Genomic DNA, 23,080 nt, shown 5'->3' on the forward strand with positions numbered 1-23,080 from the left:
AAGGGCTATTGGCAGATCCCCCTTGCTAAAGCCGACAAGGAGAAGATGGCCTTTGCAACCTCAGAAGGACTATATCAGTACACTGTTCTTCCTTTTGGATTGCACGGGGCCCCCGCTACCTTCCAGCGGCTGATGGACAAACTGTTACGGTCCCGTGGGGAGTACGCTGCTGCCTATATTGATGACGTCATCATATATAGCCCCGACTGGGAGACGCACCTAAGAAAGGTAGAGGCAGTCCTGGATACCCTGAGAAAGGCCAGACTGACTGCAAATCCCTCCAAATGTTCGATCGGATTAGCTGAGGCCAAATACCTTGGATATATTGTGGGGAGGGGCATGGTGAGGCCTCAACTCAACAAGCTAGACGCCATACAGAAGTGGCCCCGACCACTCCGGAAAAAACAGGTCCGAGCATTCCTGGGACTCGTGGGGTACTATAGACGTTTCATTCCCCACTTCGCCACCAGGGCATGCCCACTAATGGACCTAACCAAGGCTCGGGGTCCAGATATAGTAAAATGGTCTGCTGAGGCCGAAGCCACTTTTGCAGATCTGCGAACGGCCCTCTGCACAGACCCCATACTAATAGCCCCAGACTGGAGGGATGAGTTTATCCTGCAAACAGATGCCTCTGAAGTAGGGCTGGGGGCGGTGCTTTCACAAATGGTCGGAGATGACGAACACCCCGTCCTCTTCCTCAGTAGAAAACTCCTGCCTAGGGAACGGAAGTACGCCATAGTGGAAAAGGAATGCTTGGTGGTAAAATGGGCCGTTGAAAGCCTCCGCTACTACCTACTCGGATGGAGGTTTACCCTGGTCACGGACCATGCCCCGTTGCAGTGGATGCACCAAAACAAGGACAAAAATGCGAGAGTAACGAGATGGTTCCTATCGCTTCAACCCTTCCACTTCACGGTAGGACACAGGTCGGGAGCCCAACATGGCAATGCGGATGGCCTGTCGAGGGTGCACTGCTTTCCGACCCAAGTAGCCCAACCCCATAGTGTTGAGCGGGGGCAGGGGATATGTGGCAAACTCAGGACACTTAGCTACCAAGAGAGGGGTAGTAATTAGTCCCAGAAGGCTTAACCATGGAGGAATAAGGTTCAGATGGAACAGGGGTTACCAGGGAGGTAATTAGTTTCAGCTGGCCCCAATGGCTGGAGACCTTTTTAAACCCTCCCTGGCAGGGAAGCAGGGGGGAGGAGAGAAGTAGAGTAGCTGCCAGCGAGTAGAGGCAGCTGAACTCTAAAACTTTTCTTGCAAGGCAGGTTGCACTCTCCCCAGAAGGAAAGGACAACAGAACAAGGGCCTGACTGAGAAGGGATCAGCCAGACTCTGCGCGACTGTGAAGGGCTTTTGCTTTGCCCAAGCCTGTGTCTCCAAGGCTGAGAAGGACTGAGCTAGGAGAGGAGAGACAGGTACTTTGCCACAGGGTGGAACAGAACAAAGGGAGGAAAGGAGCCATCATGAAGAATCCCCTAGCTACCACCTGAGCTGGAACAAGATTTGTACCATGGGAAAGAATTGTGCCCAGGCCTGGAAGGGTTCCAGTTTGAGGAAAAACCTTACTGAAGCATCTCTGAGGGTGAGATTATCTGTATTCAGTTTGATTAGACATAGATTTGTGCATTTTATTTTATTTTGCTTGATGACTTACTCTGTTCTGCCTGTTACTACTTGGAACCACTTAAATCCTTTCTGTATTTAAGAAAATCACTTTTTACTTATTAATTGTCCCAGAGTATGTATTAATACCTGGGGAGCAAACAGCCATGCATCTCTCTCTATCAGTGTTATAGAGAGTGAACGATTTATGAATTTACCCTGCATAAGCTTTATACAGGATAAAATGGATTTTTTTGGGTCTAGACTCCATTGGGAGTTGGGCATCTGAGTGTTAAAGACTAGCACACTTCTGTTAGCTGATTTCAGGTAAACCTGCAGTTCTGGGGCAAGTAATTCAGACCCTGGTCTTTGTTGGAGCAGACGGAAGTGTCTGGCTCAGCAAGACAGCGTGCTGGGGCCCCGAGCTAGCAAGGAAAACAGGAGCAGAGGTAGTCAGGTGGCAGCTGCAAGGAGGGTTCTGTGATCTAACCCCTCACAGTGTTAGGTCAGCTTTTATTAGTAGAAGATGCAAGCTTTTGAGCTACACAGAGCTCTTCCTCAGGCCCAGAGAAGGAAGTGGAGTCTGGGGGCTATGCAGCCCTGGCTTCTCATTGGTTCACTGGACTACTTCAGCAGCTCACTCCATGCAGAAATCTCCCTACTGTCCAGTTCAGGGGTTCTCAAACTGGTAGTCATGACTGCTCACGGGGTCACAAGATGGTTACATGGGGGTCAAGAGCCCTGAGCCTCCCCATTAAATTAACCTCCCTCCTGTTTTTCATTTATAAGGAGTGGTGGGGGGATGCAGTCTGAGGCTTGCTGTGTAAAAGGGATCACCAATATAAAAAGATTGAAAACCACTGGTCTAGTTCCTTCTGTCCTCGCCCCCACCCAACTTGCAGCATGCTGGCAATGGGGTCAGAGGACTCTGGCAGCCATCTTAGACAGCCAACCTCAAGAGATCAAACATCATGAATCAGACACCCAAACTCCATGAGATTGACACTAAAACCCATGAGATTTTTTCTAACAGTTTATACTGTGGGGAGGGTTTTGTCTGTCTATTGATTTGGGAGCAATTCAACTTCTCCCCCCACCCCCCACCCCCGTGTGAGCATGTCCATCACAATCAGTGTTGGGGTGAGGTGATTTTGGCCCTCACTGCAGGAGCACTCACCCCACTTCTGCCTGATCTCTGCCCAGCAATTAATTCTGCCCTCACTGGGGGGAGGGGCTGGGACGGATTTGGGTTCAGACCCATTGCCCATTGCATTTGGGAGGCAGTAGGTACATTCCCCGTGTCTTGGATGGTGACTGAGCTCCTCTACCTCTTTGCTCGGCTACTGCAGCACTCTCCCCTCTGTGCTCTCTCAGAGTGCTGGGGCTGGGGCTCAGTACTGCCAGGGCCCGAGGAGATGCCAGGCTGAGACAATTACTACTCATCATCCAACCAGCACCCAGTATCCAACCATCATCCAATCACTGCACATCATGCAACCATTGGCCCAGTTTCCAGAGATCTGGTGAAGGCATCAGCAACAAACCAACATAACAGAAGAAGAGAGCAGGGGTGCTGGAATCATTTTTATAGTGGTGGTGCTGAAAGCCATTGAAGCAAACTATAAATCCTGTATAGGATGGAAACCACTTCAAGCCAGCGGGTGCAGCAGCACCCCCGCACTCCTAGTTTCAGTACCTATGGGAGAGAGCGAGAGCCTCTGCAATTCCCAATTTCCCTCCTCTCTCCTTCCCCAGGGTGCTTTGTGTGGAGGTAGGCAGGAGCCTACGTCATTCTTGCAGGACACAGCTTAGGTACCTAAGCTGCCTGACTCCAGGAGAAGGGTCACTGGCAGTGGATCGCAAGCTGAAACAGGTGCACTCCACTGTGGGTAATACCACCTGGAAAGGGAGGTGAACAGGAATGAAAGGAGGGAGGCTCAGACTCCGTTTGCCTAATTTCCAACCCACCCAACCATTTTGGATTCAAAGGTTTAGCTTGATCTCAAACTTCATTGTATTGATGTTCTTCTTGGGTGACCACATTATACGTTCACTGTCATTACTCTGTACTTTCACTGCCTGATATGTGGATTTCCCACGGCATCCTGCACATTAACCTCAGTGCAGTCACAATGTGCAAGTAAAATAATTTCACTGGGACTCCACTCGTTACCATGCCCGACCCCACATCCCAGGGAATTACCCTAGTCTAAGCTAGCAGTTACAAGGGCAGCCACCTTCTCCTCCAGTGTCCCTGCTGAATTCGCCCTTAGTTTGTGCTCTGCTTGCTCTGAGCACACCTACTGGATTGGGCTCCACAGGAAGATAAGTAGGGACACGCCTAACCTCATCTCATTTGAGGGACATGCAGGGGCATAGACATGAGTTAGGCACCTAGCTCGGGAAAGAGTGCATATGCCCAGAGCAGAGACTTGGGCACCTTCGGGACTTTTAGAGCAAAAATTGAAGCCCCGAATGAATTTAAGCACCAACAGCATTAAGTGGCAGCCAAGTGGGGATTTGTGGATCAGAGTAGTATCTAAAGCTCAGATTTGTGTATCTGTCCCATAACCCACACTGTAATTGAGGTTCCACTCCCTGCACAGCAGTGTCAGAGAGCTAGAAATACAGGGTCTGTTCAGGGCCGGCTCCAGGCAACAGCTTAGCGAGAAGATGCTTGGGGCGGCCACTCTGGAGAGGGGCGGCACATCCAGGTATTCGGCGGCAATTTGGCAGAGGGTCCCTCGCTCCCGCTCGGAACGAAGGACCTCCTGCTGAATTGCCGCAGATTGCGATTGCAGCTCTTTTTTTTTTTTTTGGCTGCTTGGGGCAGCAAAACCCCTGGAGCTGGTCCTGGGTCTGTTTACCACTTTCCTCAGCCCATTTACCAGCTTTTCAGGAGCCATATGATAAACTGAACCTGATTCACCTACACTTCATCAAATTCCCTTTGAGCCATTTCTAGTAATACATTAAACAGAATTCTCATACTGATTTGGGGAGTTATCAATTTCAGTTTAAATTTACCTAGAGAAGAATATCCCTACCCGAGGCAGATATCAGTCTTACAAAAGCTGTGTTCATTGTGAAAAGCTTTGCATAAGAGAGAGACAATGGTAGAAATTGTAACTGAATTCACCCAGCATTTTATTCATGGATTCCTGAATTCTAAGGCAAGAACAGACCATTATGATCATGTAATCTGACCTCCTGCATAACAGACAGGCCATAATGACTTCCCTGAATTAATTCCTGTTTGAACGCCTTAACATTAAGTATATTACATCAATGCTATTACCTTTATCAACCAAACTTTTAAGCTTATCATATGAAGTTAGTTTGACAGGATCAATTCTACATAAACCCACGTTGATACACATGAATTATATTACTCTCCTTTTATTCTTTAATAATTGAGTCTTGTATCAGCTGCTTGTTTCCTTTTTATTTATTTAAAGTGAATTTAGTAATTTTGTATTAAACTACCATGAGTTCAGCTCCTGTTGCTACACTTTCAAGCTCAACAGAGCGCATATTATCACAGAATCACAGATTATTTCTGAGGCTTTTCTCAAATTTGGAGACTCTAGCAACACAGTGTCCCACAGATAGTGACTACGGACAGACAATCACAAATAGTTATCAGGGCCGTTCAGAGGATTCAAGGGGCCTGGGGAAAAGTAGGGGAGCTGCAGCACTTGTACTCACCCAGCAGTAGTCTAGGTCCTCGGCAGCACTGAAGGGCTCCCCGCTGCTGAAATGCTGCCGAAGACCTGGACTGCCGCCAGGCCAGGGCTCGCGGAGCCCCTGTGAGGCTCAGGGCAAATTGCCCCACTTGCCCTCTCTTAGTCGGCCCTGACAGTTATCTGCACCACTTTAAAGCACTAAGTTACAATTACCCATGCCTAGACAAATCCTACAAAAACACATGCAATGACTAGGACTGTACCCATACTCACATTCTCAAAGATATTTTCATGAATCTCTCAATAAATGATTATTGGTGGTGGGGGGTTCCTGCTGGGGTTTCCCATGGGGTCTTCCATTGGGGTCATTCCGTGGATTACTTTTACTCAATCAGGAAAACTTTTTATATTGTACTTTTGATCACATCTAACACCTTATGCATATGCATGAGGGTTTCAACTCTCTTTTCCTTATCTGTACTTCTACATCCCATGAATATTGGGGTCCCTCATTTTCATAGGTTCTTTGTTCCTCTTAGTCTCATTAGCATTTATGCGCAACATGGACCCTATGGTCAGGACAGGCCTCTCCATCAGGTGTCTCGTGTTCTTGGACTATACCTTGCAGTCTATTGCAATCTAGTTTTTTGTAACATTACCTATTGGCACATCCTTTGCATTAATCTTGCGACCTTGCTTGCATAGGGTTATCGCTAGGTAACCCACTCATGTCAGGTGTTTTTAAGCCTGTGGCCTAGTATTTAAATCTATTTAGCATACATTGATTATACATGAAATAGCATATGAATTGACCACTGACACCACATAACACAATGACAAATGGATGATAAAATTAACTAATTGACTACATGCTCCAATATCTTGCCTAGGATAATGTCAGGTTGACAGGTCTATAATAACCCAGGTCAGCCTGTTTACTCTTTATAATAATTGGCACAAAATTAGCTTTCTTGAAGTCTTCCGGAACTTTCTCGGTGCTCAGAGACTTATTGAAAATCAACATTAACAGTTCAGCAAGCTCCTCAGCTTCTTATTGTCCTTAACTCTGCTGGCCATTGATTTCTCCTTGTGTTCCTTGACTTTTCTAATGAATATTCTACAATACCTAACTTCTGATTTATATTCATTACTATCAAACGCCCCTTTCTACCAGATTGGCTTTTTAACTGGGATGGCCTTTTTCCTGGATTGTGGCTTTCTGGGCATCTAGGAAGGTGTTTTGAAATAATTCCCAATTATCATTCACATTTTTCTGAGGTAATACTTCCTCCCCTCTGATTTGTCTTGTCATTGTTATCAGCTTTGTGAAATTGGCCCTATTAAAACACCAAGTATATATATTACTGGTCTGGACTTTATTCCGCTTGCAGATTATAAATGTGATCGCTTGTGCCTGAGCTATCATTACTTTGTAGTTCTGTGGTCAGTTCTTCAGCTCTTAAGATAAAGAATACCACCAGGTTGGTTGCAACACTGTGAGTTAGGAAATTGCCATCTATAATATTTAGAAATTCCAAGTAAGTTTTAGTACTGGCAGCCTTAGGCTTCCAGCATACGTCACACAAATTGAAGTCCCCCAATGATCATGTAGCTTTTTATCCTCTGTGTTGTGAATAGATGCATAAATAGGCGGACATCCTGCCCCCAGTGTGATTTGGTGAGCTGTAGCAGACATCAATCAGAACCGCATCTTGCGCTTTCTCTGTTAGGACACTGATCTATCAGCATTCCAGATCATTTTCTTCTGACTTGGAAACAGGTAATGCCCTTTATATTTTTTTTTTACATGGAGTACCACCCCCCCCGCCCTTTACCCACTTGATCCTTCCTAAATAGGTTATAGCCATTGATTTTAATTCATTCCACCAGCGTCCAGTAATACCAACTGGTTCACATTTATGCTCATAAATAAGCAATTCCAATTACTCTTGTTTGCTACCCAGACTCCTAGCACTTGCGTACAGCCAGGGCCCCAAGCAAAAAAAAACAAATAACAACAACAAAAAACACCTCTGGGAGCGCAACTGCCAAACTAAAAAAAAAATAAATAAATAAAAATTATGCCGCCCCTGAAATTGTGCCGCCCCAAGCACGTGCTTGGTTTGCTGGTGCCTAAAGTCGGCCCTGCCTACAGACTGATCCCTCTTCTATGAAGCGGAGGCCATCCAAATTATACAGCCCTTTTTCCTCATGGAAGGTAGACAAATGTTCCACAAAACCAAACCCCTTCACCCTACCCCACTTATCTAGCCAGAGGTTCACATACAAAATCTTCTGCCTTCTTTCACTTGTGGGACAGGTAGGACCTCAGAGAACACTGGTGAAAATTCTTTTTGTTTGGCATGCTTCCCAGGGCTTAATGACAGGGCTTAATGCTCATCTGTCGCAGAAAAACACAATCTTTGCTTTTCTTTGCAAAAGACTGATGGCAAGGGGCTCCCCCTGCTCTGCTGAAAAAAAAAATTTTTTTTAAAAAGTGTCCTGCAGAAAAAAATCCAGGTGAAAACTTTGGGCCCAAACTTGCAAGGTTCAGAATATCTCACAGTGCCCTCTCACGAAGATCAAAAGACTGTTAAGGGAAGACAAGCCCATTACAATCATCTAGTCTGACCTTTTTTTAAGTGAGTGGTTGAACACAAGCATATCTTCTGAATGTGATAGAGAATCCATCCAGTTATTCAATGATTAATTACCTTTCTTGTTAAAAAATGGATTTTTTCTGATATCAGTCTCCTGTCATTGGATCTTGTACACTTAGGTCTGTTAAATTAGAGAGAAGCCACATAGATCAGACATTTTTTTCCATGTGAAGTTACCTGTAGTCTATGATCAAGTCACCTCTAGAAAGCTCAATGTTTCTGAGGACTGGGCCTCTAGTTTCTTTGCAAAAAAGTAATTTTCTGCCAATTACTTTTTATAGAAATGCTTTATTGCTGCAGTCAATAACCCTGTGTATCACAGCACAAATAACCAATTACAGTTTAAGAAACTAATAATAATAATTCTGCAAGTGGTAATACTGAGAAAGAGATGACCATACAGAAAAGGATACAAAACTATACATTTAAGTTAGTAGAAAGTTACTAACTAAAAAATTCTGCAGAAGTGTGAAGTGTCTTGTATAAACTATACAACACATGCCAGTGTCAAGTTGATTAACAGTATATAATTACCTATGTACAAACGTTTTATCTAATTACAAGATCAGCTGCAATTTTTAACAATTATCTTCTATACAAAGACAAGTGCTTTCTAGTTTTCGGTTCTTCACTGGAATATACAGATGTTGCAATATTTCAGACTAAATGGTAATAATAATAATAATAAATCACAAAATAAAAATTCTCCTTTAAAAAATTTATTTTGCATATCTAGGCTAATGCTGTGAAAATCCAGCCAGCAATATCTTTGCTTTTGTATTTGACTCTCAGTGTATCAGAATACTAGAGATGGATCTGAACCAGATTCACAGTTCCAAACACACCTGGACTGGGGGTGGGGAGGAGGGAAGAGTTCACATCCATGGCTTCCCTTCATGGCTTGGTCCATTCTCTAAAATGGACCAAACCAGGAAACTAGGTCTCAACACTCCTTGACTTTAGGAGAATCTGGATCCACAGCCCACTTTGGACCAGACTGTGACCCAGCCCAATGCAGTTGTGTAAGGGAGTAAAACTCCACTCCCATGCACAGCCAGTTCAAAGCTTCCCACATCACAGCAAGGATGTGAGAAAGGGCTGCACGCCCAGCACTGTCCACCGCAACAGCAGGATGATGGGGAGTGGGTGGAGCCAATGCCAAAGTCAAAGGAGCTGAACTAGTGAGGGGGCAGGGAAAGAAATGTAAGGGAGGAGTTGTTTCTCCTTCACACTCCTATCCCAGGGCTCCTCCGGGGGCATTACATGGCCTACTGCCTTTACAGGCTCAGTCAAACTCCTTGTGAATTGCCCCGTCTCTACAACGTGTGGAAGCAAAGCCCTGAATCAGAACTCCAGGAATGTTTGGCTCCAGGCCTAGATCCAAAGTTGGCAGCTCAGGCCCATCTCTACGGAACAGAGGCACCATGTTGTGATGGTGGCAGTTTGCTTCCTTTAAATCTCTCCCCCCATAAAGGGTTAGTTTAGGAGAATCCTGAGACTTCATAAGGGTGTAATACATGAAAATATTTTAAAGATGATCAGCCATCTCTAATACACATATATAATTCTAACCTAATGGGGGTGTTTGATCCTGCCGCCGTATTGGATATGATGCTGCAGGGAGATTTTCCTTGGTGTAGCCTGACATTTTCTGGACTGGACTTTGGACTGACAAGACAAGGGAAAGGGAGCCGGGTGGGGGACTTTCCACTAGATCAGAGCGTTTTTATTATGCAGACAGCAATCAACACAACAGTCTATGGATAATCTATGGATAATGCCATAGAAGTCAAATTAAGCACATGTCCTCTTTGACTCAAATTCTCCTCTCACTTGCACCTCTGCAGCTCCTTCACTTCAGTGGGGATGAACAAGAGAAAGAGAAAGAAAAGACAATTCTGCCATAGTTTTGCTGTTCATCTGAAAGTATGTCATATAAGAGGAACTTGGAATGTGTATTTTGATGGTGAATGGTCACTATCATGATCCAAATCTAGGGAGAATGACAGGACTCATTAGAGCCAGGGTAAAAGCCTTGGGATGGCTGCAACAGATCAATAGAACTTCCTTACTAAGGGTGATAAAGCACCATTCAAACTTGCGTGTACCACCAGATGGCACTGTGATAAAGAAGGAAAATCAAGTTTCAAAAGGTCCAGTGGGAAAGAATCAACATGAGAAACAACATCAGGATGGGTGAAAAACAGTAAGATACAAAGTAAAGGGCCGATTCTGCAGCCCTTACCCTCATCAGCAGTCCTAATAATTTCAATGGGACTACATAGGACGATTATTTACACCTGTAAGGGTTGAAATATCAGGCCCTAATTCTGCTTATGAAAGAGGAACTGGGGAAAGGCCCTGGATGACAACGGGATGGCTAACAGTCTCATACGCGATTTTTTTGCAGCCTATTTCAATTAGAAAGTATCTATTTGTTAGAGTAATTGGTAGGGTGGAGGGGGCGGAGTCTCTAGCAGTGTATTGTACAGCAGCTGGCATATGCTAAACTAAGCTTCCAAAACGTCAAACTCACTCTGGTAACGTTTCTCAAAAGGTCCTGGTCAGATGAGAACGCAGACAGCACCACCCTGGAGATGACTTATGTTAATTTTTAATCATTGCAGCCTTGCGTGCATGAAAATTGAGTAAGAATTTGATGAAGACCTGGTATTTAACCCACCTGAGTTGACTTGCTTAACCTGTTCACCAAGCATAAAAAATACCACGTGATCTAAGTTCTAGTGAACAGACCATGGTCATTGCCAGGACATTGGGAAGAAGGGCATTCAGAAAGGGGCCCAGATAATTGCACTTTAGAATGCAGCGGATAAAGGCAACAGCTGCATGCATGGGGAGATGAGGACTGCCTGGATGGTAGAAGGGAGGGTTCTCGCCTGTCTACACTGGCTGAGCATGGACCATCATGGCCCCCACCACAGCAATAAGTTTATGCCAATGCAGTTTGCTAGATTGTCCAGAGACCTGCAATGTTTTAAAGAATCCCAAAAACAGGGTACATGTTATTAACAAAGACCAAGGCCAGTAAGTTGGGGGGGGGAGTGCGCATGCACACACAGACACACACGTTTGAGAAACCACTGGCTGATGTCCCCTTAGCATCCTCCCTCCTCTGCCTCAAAGAAATCCACAGATTTTTATCAAAAAGTTCAAGACAGAAATTAATGTCACATTTTTATGGAAATTTCTCTGATCTGCAGTTTTTCCTTTCCAGTGTCCAACTATTTTCATTGGGACAAACCCTTGCTCAGTAGGAGTTTGCCTGAGAAAGGATTGAAAAACCCTGGATAAAGACCTTGGGATTTGGTCAAATATTCCAACACGTAAACAGATTTCCTAATGAACTAAGAGGCCCAGTGCAACTCCCATTACTGTCAATAAAAAGATTCCCATTGACTTTATTGGCAGTTGGATTGGACTCAAGTGGAGCAAGTCAGCTCTTAAAACTAGGAACCTTGTGCAATACCTTTTAATTATGACTTTTCCATTTCAATGATGCTGACACTACGGTCTGGTTTAATGAGGTCTGGGATTGAGACAACCTTCACCTTACTCTAGTTGAAAGAATGATTCCCTAAGAAAGCTCATGTACTTTTAAACATTTGAACAACTCTACCCAGCACTCTTCATCCTCACTCCATACATGTTCCTCTTCCCATCAAACAGTTCATACCATCAGCCATTCACGGGTTTAAAACAAACAAATCAAAATCACTCCGACCAAGGAATATATCAAAATTTGGGCTAAAACAAGAAGACGGTTTCAACCTCAGCTATGTAGAAATAGGAGACCCTATGCAATATTTACTCCTTATTAGTTGTTTCCAACAACTCTTCTATGTGTTGTCAAATTCTTGGGAGTCACACACAACACAGCATTAAAGAAGGCAGACCATTTTCAGCTGTATTTTTTTTTTCTAAAGAGCTCGCATTATACCAATACAGTGTCCAAGCCCCTTCGCCAGTGGCTGGAATGATAGTCACATCAGGGATATGTGCAGGTCTATCAACTATGTAGTTGATTTAAAACAAACAAAAAAACCCACAACCCCAGAACAACAAACCATTACATATTAAAACAAACATTTTACACCCACTACTCTCCATTTACAAGTCACAAGTGCAATATTCTTTGAAAAATTTTCTCTTGAGAGAAAACCCCCAAGAAGCAGAGTTTTTAGTGTTATGCTGTGGGTATGCGTTGGAAACCACATTAGATTTTTGTAAGGCAAGAGGTTTAGGACCTAACAGGATGTAAGTGGATCAAGAGAGAGTATTAAAAAGGGGTATTTTGAAATGAGACATTCTTTCAAGTTTCATTCTCATTGGACACATATACTATAAAATAAAGACTTTAAAAAGTGCTATATGCTTTGTGAGTCCTTTATCACAATATGTAAAGCATAATCTTATAGCCGCTGCCTACGAGAAATGTTAGTGGCAGTGTTAGCGGTAGATTAGATTCTAGGTCTCTCGTCCCTCTCTCTCAGCTGTTCCTCAATGTCTGAAGCCATCTTCTCATCAAGGCTTACATTACTCCACATGCATTTTGGGATAGTTTAGAGCGAGCTGTCTTTTAAAAAGAAGCAGACTCCATGAAGTTGATGATGGTTCACACCAGACTTGCCATACTCTGACGCCTTGCCTCATCCAGTGAAGCCTCCGGTGTCTCTTTGTACAGGCCAGTCTGAGAGACGAAACATCGAGAGGTATGGAACCATGATAACATACTGACAGATATGTCAGGGGGGTAAAACAAATGCTTTTTTTTTTTTTAAAGTAATCCGCCAGTGCTAGGCTGTTAGCTGATTTTAAAAAGGTAGAGCAGTTTGCAGTAAACAATGATGCTTTTGATCCTCAGGAACATACAGAACCCTCACCGTTCCCTGGCCCCCAAAGATCAGACATGAAGGATTTCTGCACCACAGTCTTCAGGCTCTGTGTAATGTGAAGAGTTTGTATCTGAATGGTGGACCCCAAGCATTTCTTTATTTTCAATGTTTGGCTCCATTAATGCAGGTTTTTCAAAGATACTCTTTTTGCTAGTTTCTGGACAGTTCTGTACATATATTACTCGGTTGTAAGCCTTAAGTCTCTTCCACAGCTGTACATACACTTTGCACTGGACATACATGAATAGAAGTCCTCCAGTGAAGCCAATAGCCACAACTACCAGCTTAGTCCAAAATGGCCACTCTAGAATCCCTGGAGGAAAGGAAAGGACCACATTAATATTAGTTAGGCTGCACAGTATCCTTTAAATGAGAGACACAGAATAGGCCACAATCAGAATCTCACATGCAAACCCATCTGAATTTGGGTTAAAATCCTTGTCAGTACTGTATGAGAGCAAACAGATGTGATCATTCCCAGGTTCCTTTATTATTATTGATAAGATGCCATAGGTGTACAGGGCACTTGACAGAAGAGGTAAGTCAGGTCCCGGACCTGAGCAGCAGCTAGTCCAATTCTCAAAGTCCACAGGGTGCAAGTGTGGTAGGCAGTTCTCTTTACAAGTACACTGTTCTCTGTCACAGGGTTTGTTTAATGCAAACAGTTCTTGTTATACCAACAGTTATGTTCTCGTTTTTGAAAGCTTGTCAGTTCCAGTTAATAGGTCTGTTCACACTCAACCCCCCTGCTTTACTCTGTGTACAGCCCACGGGGAGTACTACCCCCCAGAGGGTATAACTAGCAGCTCGCAAACAGTTCAGTCTCCTTTATACCTCTTCCTGCCCACTCAGTGATCACACAACATATGGATTCACAGGCTTTGAGGCTGAAAGGGATCATCTAGTCAGACCTCAGGCCTAACACAGGCAAGACAGCTTCACCTAGTAGTTCCTATATCCAGCCCAATAATTTAGAGTTGAACTACAGCATCTCTTTTAGAAAGAGACGTCCAATCTTGATTTAAAGGCTGTAAATGGTGGACAATTTACCACATCCCTTGGTAAGCCTACCCTCGCTATTATAAATGTGCAGTATTATTTTAGTTTGAATTTGTCCCTATTGGACATCCAGCCAGTGGATCTTGTTATAGCTCTGTCTGCTAGATTTAGAGACCATTAGTACTGTATATCTTCTCCAGTGTAGGTACTATACATATCAACCCTCTCCATTACTGGCTGGTCAGGGGCATTGCAGGAAAGACCATGACATCACGCTGATCCATCCATTTTCAAGTTTAATGGAGAATCAACAATACTATAACAAATCCATGACCTTATCGGACACGACATCTGTCACTGTGCTGCACACACATGACCATTTGGAACTGCTCAGCAGTGGCAGGGACAGAACTCAGATTCTCTTGCTGAAAAAGCACAGGACCCTGCCACTTGGTTACAAATGCAACCCCATTAGCTGTTAGCAGTATAGGACCTATGCCATGCAGCCCAGCAGTTTCAATTCTATCCAATGGAGGCAGTGGTGCATGCACACACGCACGCATGCACACACACACGCACTAGCCAGCTTACTGTAGTACTCATCAGATTGCTCATTTCATTTGAATTCTGAAACGGAGTACAGTACCAAGTACTAAATATTCATGCTATTCCTATTTATGCTCTTCTAAAATGACCTAAAGGCTGTAAATATTTGAAAGCATATGCTTTTCATAAGCATATTGATCCCTTGCATTAAAAGGCCAACAATTTTCAATACGCCCATAGATGATGCTGTCAGATGGAAGAGAGACCAGAAGCTTTCATTCAAAGTAGCCTCTTTGCTAAACAAAAATCAAGTACAATCAAACTACAACTGAAAATGAAAAATGACAGTAAGTCATGAAAATGTATATTTTGAAAAGTGGCTGCACTTAAAAATGACTGTGGGCTTCCAAATTTATTGACGCTCATTATTTCCACAGCAAATGTGCTTTGCTTACACGTAAAAACGTGGGTTATATTTTTCTGTTTTATTTTTAACTGTTAGCCCTTCAAATGCAACCTGAGATCTAAGAGTCAGGCTAGGTTCTTGTGGTTCCTTCATCACTTCCAGGAATGAAATTTCAGCAGGACATACTCTGTCCTTAGTGACAACTGTGTCAGTGCATCATGTAACTGATTGGACTTTAATACACAGTTCTGTTACCAATGAATAAGGAGGTGCTGAATCTAGCTCCCTCTCTTTTTAGCTGTGCTAGCTCTGCAGGGCTACTAGGAATAAAAAGCAAGAAACACTTAGGCCTTGTCTACACAGGATTGGTACCAGTTTAAAAATAGATTTAGTTAAAGCAGTGCAACTTTGTGCGTGAACACTTGTATTGGTTTAAAACTGGTTAGACTGGATTAGCTTGCAGCCATACATTTTACTGGTGCAAACTACACTGATAAGCCAGGTTTAAATAGATTTAAGAATGTCCACACACAAAGTTGCACTAGTTTAACTAACCTGGTTTAGAATCACACCTTTAGTTAAAATGGTGCAACTTCGGGCCTTATTTTAATTACTAAAACCAGAGATCTGACAGTTTAAAAAACACATCATCTTGCTCAACAGATCTGCCTCTTTCCATTCAGAGTCACTTAAATAAGAAACAAAATGAAGTAACATACCAGTAGTCTGTCCCTGTTTAATCTCTTCAGCAGTCCTGTCTATAAGGACATACAGAGACCACACGACGCAGGTGATGGCAATGATATGGAATGTTACAGAGCACATGATCTTCCTCCTCTCACTGGCCATCATCTGCAACTTCTCCCACCAGCAAAAAATCCAGAAGGCAGAGCAAGCAGTTAGAGGTTTGTGGAAGCGAGAGCAGTGGATGAAAGGAACACTAGTGAACACACCTGACAGGCAGAGGTTGTTTTCCTCACAACACACAGAAGCATTTCTTTTTAAAAGTAATTATGTCAGGTAGTTGCCGCAACCCACTAGTCCATATATCACGGTGCAAGTTCAAGCAGTAGTGACTGGCACTCCAGTTTCTCCCTTGTGACTTTTGGCTCCAATCTTACTCCCATGACTTCAGTGGGAGCAGGAGCTGGTCTTAACAATAAATCTCTGTGCTGGGCCTCGGTGCACTGCTGCTGCTCACGCCTTATTTACCTGTACACACTCCAGTGGTGCAGCAGGGCTCGGGCTGATCCCAAACCCAGTTTTGTACAGCCTAAGCAACACTGTCTGTTAAGAGTGCCCACTGCTCTGTGGCCGAATGAGAGGTGGGGGGCACCAGCAAGTATGCCTGGCAAAATGGTAGTTGCTCAGGAAGGTTTGGCACCACTAATATAAAAACACTGCTATAGAAATGAATGGGCGAGCCACTGGTCAGTTTGTGTTACATGCCCATCTCTGTACCCAACCCACAGAAGACAGGAGTCTGTTACAGCCCCCAGGTGTATAGCCTGACTTTAGTTCAAGCAATGGAAACTGATGCTTTTAGGTCTAGGTATTCAGTGCGTACATACTAGGCTATTTGATGAAACAATGGAAGTTGCTACCTATGTTTTATATTCAAGTATATTAATGCGGAACCACACTTCCCCTCTGAATAACCAGTAGAGACAATGAGATGAAGTACCATCTGAAATGCCCAGATGTACGCTGATTACCAAGCCATCAATGATTTTGTTATAGTCCCATTAGAAACCACAACGTTTTGGCCATTACTAAGTAGGAAGGTTGCAAAAAAATTAGACATTTTTAAAGACATTTACCACTGGTAATCACTCGAAAAAGGCTTTTATTTTTGATGCATTTGAGAATGGGTCTGGCATTTCAGTCTCATATTCAGATTGGACAAATCCTTCAGACACCTTCTCTGGCTCACACTGTGAGCCACGCATAGTCTCTTCTCCGTTACAGCTATGCAAGCCCATTGGGTTGCATTTGACAATGCATGGATGAATTTGGCCTACAGAGCTTACAACAGAGAAAAAGGAGCTTGAGGCTTCCCAACCACAACTCCCATGAGGCACCGTGGCAGCATTTCCAAATCAAAATATTTGTGTGTTTGGCCAAATATTCCAGTTACCAAATTCTGCCAAAAATCATTTTTTTCCTGTGGAAAACTTAGATTAAAATGATTTTTTATTTCATTTTCATAAAAATTTTACAAGGAAAAAGCTCCCATGTTTTGACCACCTCTACTTCATAAGCTGGGTTGTTGTTTCCTAGCTCTGTTGGAAACTCGGACTCTCTCCTTATGGGGTCAATGGGCCAAACACTTTACAGACCTGATTCATGACTGCTTTATCCCCACTGGGACTTGAAGTTAAACCTGGGATGATCACTTTGGTTCTTATGCTACTGGCAAGCACCACGCCTATATTTTGGCCTTCTCTTGTTCACAGTCCCGCTACAGGTTATTTTCTCCTGATTGACAGGATACAATACAGGAGGAATTGAGGATGAGGTGTCAGCTTGACTGCAGTTTGAATCTCAGGAATTTTTGAGGCCTAATTCCATTTTGTTTGTTTGTGTTCCCTCCTCCCCATCTCCCCCGTTTATGGTTCTGTTCTGATCATTTTTGGTACCTGGTTTCTTCATAATAGATTAAATTTTCAGAAATGATGAGTGGATTTTGGATACTTCCCTTTCTGGGTGCCCAATGTGGTATGCCTCATAGGGACCAGATTTTTAGAAAATGCTGAGCATCCACTCAAGGTGTTCCAAATTTGACACCTCAAAAAACTGAGATGCCCCAAACCACTAGCCAGTTTGTTAATTTAGACTATTGTGTTTTTATCCTTGCCTTTATTTATTTTATTTTTGTTTGGTCTTCTTTGTGGTCCAACATCAGCGATGGCCAAAGCATGACCTGCAGGCCCAATGGCACCCAGGATGTTCTACAGTGCAGCTCACAGCTAACTTCCTCTACATATAAGAAGGCGTGGCTGGGAGAAACGAAAGGCCCCAAAATGCAGGTCTTCATCGTGATTCAAGAGGTCTCTGTTCAGAACAGCATCATGTCCTGAGCTATATATTTTGCAGACTGCACATCTGTATTAAAGATGAAGGTGGCTGAAATCTGCTTCATTTTCTGTAGATTAGTAGTGGCTTTGGGATCCTGGCCAACTACCATTACAGCCCTTGGATGGTTACACTTTGGACTTCTCATCCTAGTGATTCAGGATCATCTGCTTGATTTTAATCTTCTATGCTTATTCTTGTCCCAGACTGAGGTTACTTTTATTAACTTCTAACATGGGCAGGCACAGCATGATTTGCCAGTGCTAAGAATATTAGTGGTTCTTATCCAGAAATCCTACTGGTGAGCATCAACTTTGCCTTTGAAAGACACAGGTATTTGGGATAGGAAAATGGATACTGGACACAACAATGGACAGATCCTTGTGTTCGTCGGTATCGGTAAGGTAAGTCAGTGGGTGTATAGATGGCAGAAAGTGTTAAATAATAGCTGTTGGTTCTAGCAAGTTGAAGTCATAAAATGTTACTATGTATGTTCAGTGCAAAAAAGGAACAAAACATTATTTTTCTGGGTGAATTTCATTGCACCATAAATAAGATTTTGGCTTTAAAAAAAATTTGCTACATTATTATTTTTTATGTAACCAAAGGACTTCAATGGAATCATTTTACAAATAAATATGAAAAATACAGAGTCTACAATTCCCACATCTTCAAGAAAATTCATAAACCATATGGGCAACAGTACAGCAAACCCTGTGCTTTAGAGTGGGTCTCAGCTCAGAAAGGTGACTGTAGAAATGGTAGGCCCTAACAAAACAGATCAGTTCCTGGTGTACTTTCAGAGTTACAGCTGCTGACTTTGCTGACTAAAATAAATGTTTCCTCTTTTTTATTCCTGTTAGTCCTGTGGAGCCAACCCAGTCACTGGAGAGGAAAATAGATTTTTTTCTGGCTTGGGCAGCATCAACAGGAACGTCAATTAAGTTCTGACAGCAGATTCTTTATTACTGGTGATGCATGAAACCAGAAAAAATCCAGCTTGACTCTCAGATCCCAGGTTGCATTTTCACGTAGAAAATACAGATTTATAAAATTGAGCAGACTGTATATGGAATCACTGAGGGATGATAAGCATGGAGTCCCACTGTGCCATGTTTAAAAAAAGAGTCACTTTTGCGAGCAGTGCCACACTTTTAAGGCAAACTATTTCTTTGGAACCAGTCCTTGGACCTACCTTTCGTAGGGGCTTTAATTTGGTCTCCATGATGAACTCATACTTGCAGAGTTCACAACATCGAGTGTCTGAGCTCTTGATCCACTGCTGCAGGCAGGCTTGGTGCACAAAATGAAGACTTCCTGTGCAGTGACAGGGGGTAATCAAGGGGCTTTCCTCATCTCCTTCACAGTGACATATCCTGAATCAGGAGCAAAGCAGCTCATTAGGAGGCAGCAGCAGAGACAGGGAAAACCAAAACAACATAGAGGAGGCTTTTAACATTTGTGATCAGGCACGGTCAACCAGTGAAGATTCCAAACGACATACATTTCAAACCAAGAAATTTATCAATAAGAAATACCAACAAATAAAATAAAATATGACACACAATAACTGAGCACAAACACTGCTAACTACACAATTTCTCTCTAGCTCACTGGGCAGACACATAAGGTCTGAAAGAGATTTGGTAATGAAAAGAGAAAGAACAGGGTAAGAAATTACAACGCATTGTCTTGTCTACCAGAACAATAGTACTTTACTGAGAGTGGCATTTAAGCAGTACAGACACTTCCCATGACAGAACATGCTCACAGAGGTGTAAACCTAACTGTGGTTTACAATTAAAAAAAAAAACAAAAAAAAAACAAAAAAACCAGAAACCACCATACCCACACAAACTCCACAAGAACATGAAGGGCTAACCTATGAGGCCTGAATCTTGCCTTCTGGGATGGATTATTTCTAGTAAAAGTTACCAAGAGATGGACTCAGGCTGCAAAGCTCTGGTCGGACTCTTGCCAAAGTTGGGAATGTTTAGATCTTCTGCCCATCTCAACTCACTCACTTTGTAATGGCTGCCAATGACAGCTACAGTAAGGTTCCCCATATTCCCTATCGATTTACCTAGTGGGCACTGAGTAGCTCCTCTCCCAATACGTTGCCAGTCCAAGGTACTGCAGTTCCAATTCCATTTCAAGCTCCAGTTAACGGAGACACTTGGTTCTGCATATTGCCACGGAAGCAGATGGATAATTAATTTCCTATGAGGTTGTTTTAAAAAGTTAATGAAGAATAACACTGGGGGCACGAGTGCAGAAGGTCAGTGAGGATGGGACCAATATCTTCTGGAGCATCCCACCTACCCACTGTCGGAAACCCTTATTGAGTCCCTGTGACCCAGCTGCTACTTTGCACTCTGACTGCTGGCTGAGGAGCCAAGTGGTGAAGGTAAGGGGGCTGGCAAGTATCACTGGGGCCCAGGGATGAGAAGCAGCAATGAGGTGGACTGTGCTGAACAATGGGGCAGGGTGAGTAGCATTGGGGAGGCAGGTGGTAACAGGAAAGGAGTCAGGAAGCAGGGGATACATTATGTGCCTTTGCAGAGGTTGGGTCACTTGTAGGGGAGAGAGAGGAGTTGGAGAGGATGACTGATAGGAGAACAGGGGCCAATTCTCACTATACCGAGTGCCTACCCAAAACCAGGCTGAGGCAGAGTGGCAGACTCTGCACCCAGATGAGGGGGCAGAACTAGGTAGCTGCCTCTGATAGGGCTTTATGTCTTCCGGATCTGGTTAAGTTTCTGCAGCGGCACAGTCCATCCAGACTACACCTCACTTGTTTGGCCCCACACGATGGACACGCATCAGGGCCATGTTCTGGCTCATCACTAACAGTGAGCCCTTGAATTACGCTTTTCACCCGAGGCCCTTTATGAACAGATACATGGAAATAAACAGAAAAGCTTTACCAAAAAAAATCATACATAAGTTGATCAAATCTAGGAAGTGACACTTAAATTGCTCATTTTCCAATGACCGTCAGCAAAGCACATTGCTCTTTAAGCTAAGAAAGTTCAGCTTGGCCTTTAATATGTGTAGCTGATTCTCTCAGATATTCCTGGGTTTGGCACCAATAAAACCACTTTGGAATGCGAAGCTGTGAAGCAAATTGCTTTGGGTTGCAAAGAATTTATTGACTTAAAGGCAAGCTTCTACTTAGTGGACTAATAAAGCATTGGAAAAACAGCAGGCCTCAAACTGCACATATTAAAGCAAGGTGAGAGAACACAAAGGCAGAGAAAGCAGAGCAGGTCACCGCCGAGTGTGGGAGGGGGCAGAGGAAGGCGTTCTCTGTAAACCAACCTGCAGGCATCCCCCAACGTGGACACAGGGGAAAGAGGGGGGAATTTTTCTGACAGGGGAGAAGGGCAGTCTAGGTCACTGTCTTTCTCAACTGAACACAGTGGTGCCCGCAGCTCCTTTGATTTCAACCTCACGGAGGCACTGTCCTCGAATACGTCATCATCCCCCATATCATCAGAGCAGAAGCCTGTGCTTTCCACCAGCACGCTGGAGGATTTTGCAGTTTGGAAGTGGCTTGGATAGCTCTCTAGTTCATGGAACTTATGCAGGCTGCTGGCACTCAAGCTGTGGGAGAAGGAAAAGAGGTAGCGCAGCAGCTTTTTGCTTCTTGCTGACATCTCATTGTCCACCTTGTCATCCAGGAGAGGTATATGCACCGCGTGGTGGTTCTCGGCTGCTCCCAAAGCGCTCGAGTAGGTGGGGGAAAGAGACGGCATGTAAGAGTGTTTAGAATTGCTAAAAGAAGGCCTGAGATTGAGTGATTTCTTCTCTTTCTGATTAAATCTGTTAATCCTTAAACACTGCTCCTGTGTCGGGGTCAGTTTGCCTTCAGAGCACGTTCGCTCCCCATAGTTAGAGCCCTCTGTGGTGCTCTGTGCCTTCTGGTCCACGTCGTTGAGGGACTTGGAGAATTTAAGAGCTCTGGCGGCTTTTGCATTTTTAGCAGACTCAAGCGCATGGACCCAATCCTGCCCATGGAAGTTTCTCTTTGATGCCTGTAACGTGTCCTGACAGATTACTGTCACTGTGACCCCCTGTGTCAGAGAATTCTGGCAGTGAGGATTTTTCAAGACAACAGCAGACTGCACTGGACTGTGATGACAACATTCAGAAAATACTGCACTGGAACTGCATGCAGAACAGTGGAATAAAAGCACAGAAAGTAAAAACAATTATACAAGGGAACACGTATAATCAAAGTGAAGAAACAAGAATTATGGCTAGTGTTGGGCTGGTAAACACAGCAAGCAAACAGTAGGTGGATCCCATGGAGCAGCACTAGACAGTATTCGAGAGAAACAAATGGGACATTTAGAATCAGAGCCCTAGATTGCTTACTTCCTGGTGTACATGATTTTTTCATAAATTGGTCCTTGTACAGGCCCCACTGCAGCTCTACAGACAACAAACATTACCTGCAGATGTCATGATTGGATGGCATAACAGAGGTTCGAGAGAAGCTATGAGGAGCAGAAACGGAGGTTGGACTGCCAGCCTGCAATAAGAAATGACAGGTCAGCTTTTCTGTAGCACCAGTCTTTAGTATCAAACACAGTATCTGGGGGCAGATACTACATCACATCCAATGCTCTTGGGTTAGTTGTAGATGTGTGAGGCTTGTGGAGACAAGCACTGAATGTCAAAGAGCTTTGTTTGACTAATGAGTGTACACCATCACAACCCTTGGAAGAGGTATTCATATACCTGGGAGCATACCTCTTCACACCAAAATGCAGCCTTCTCTGAGGTGGAACCTGGCAGTTTTTAAACTCTATAAAGAACAACAGTTCAGGAAATGAAGAATGCCATATTCATTCAAAGGAGGAATTAAACAGGGAGAGAGTATTTACCTAATTAGGATTTAGCTAGCACACAGGAGCTAACACTGCTATTTGAAAATACCATGGGACATTTAATGACGACAAGAGGCCAGGGTCTTGGCTTTCTAAGAGTCAGGCCATCAACAGTCCAGTATCCCACACATCATTCTGGGGCATATGTTCAGTACCAGCTCCCAGGAAAGAGCACTCCATGCTGAATCAGACCCCTCCCTGATGTGCTCTTTATACTTTGAGGTTTTATATTCTGGGTTTATACTGACAGAGCCTCCCATCTGTGTGGAGGCAAACCCTGGTGGCACTT

The 23,080-nt window shown here is 43.8% G+C and overlaps 2 protein-coding genes across 2 annotated transcripts in view; both read right to left on the minus strand.

The window, feature by feature from the left end:
• The window catches only part of LOC127053883 (uncharacterized), a 412,316-nt gene that overhangs the window by 368,167 nt on the left and 21,069 nt on the right, over positions 1–23,080 (minus strand). The window lies entirely within an intron of this gene.
• On the minus strand, positions 11,857–22,104 carry LOC127053721 (probable E3 ubiquitin-protein ligase MARCHF10; the record flags this gene model as incomplete). The annotated part of the gene is made up of 3 exons (XM_050958897.1): positions 11,857–13,183; positions 19,092–19,272; positions 21,218–22,104. Coding segments are annotated over 3 exons (1,077 nt in total), but the record flags the coding sequence as incomplete, so codon positions are not given.

Source organism: Gopherus flavomarginatus, chromosome 6, assembly GCF_025201925.1.
Source record: "Gopherus flavomarginatus isolate rGopFla2 chromosome 6, rGopFla2.mat.asm, whole genome shotgun sequence".
Taxonomy (NCBI): Eukaryota; Metazoa; Chordata; order Testudines; family Testudinidae; genus Gopherus; species Gopherus flavomarginatus.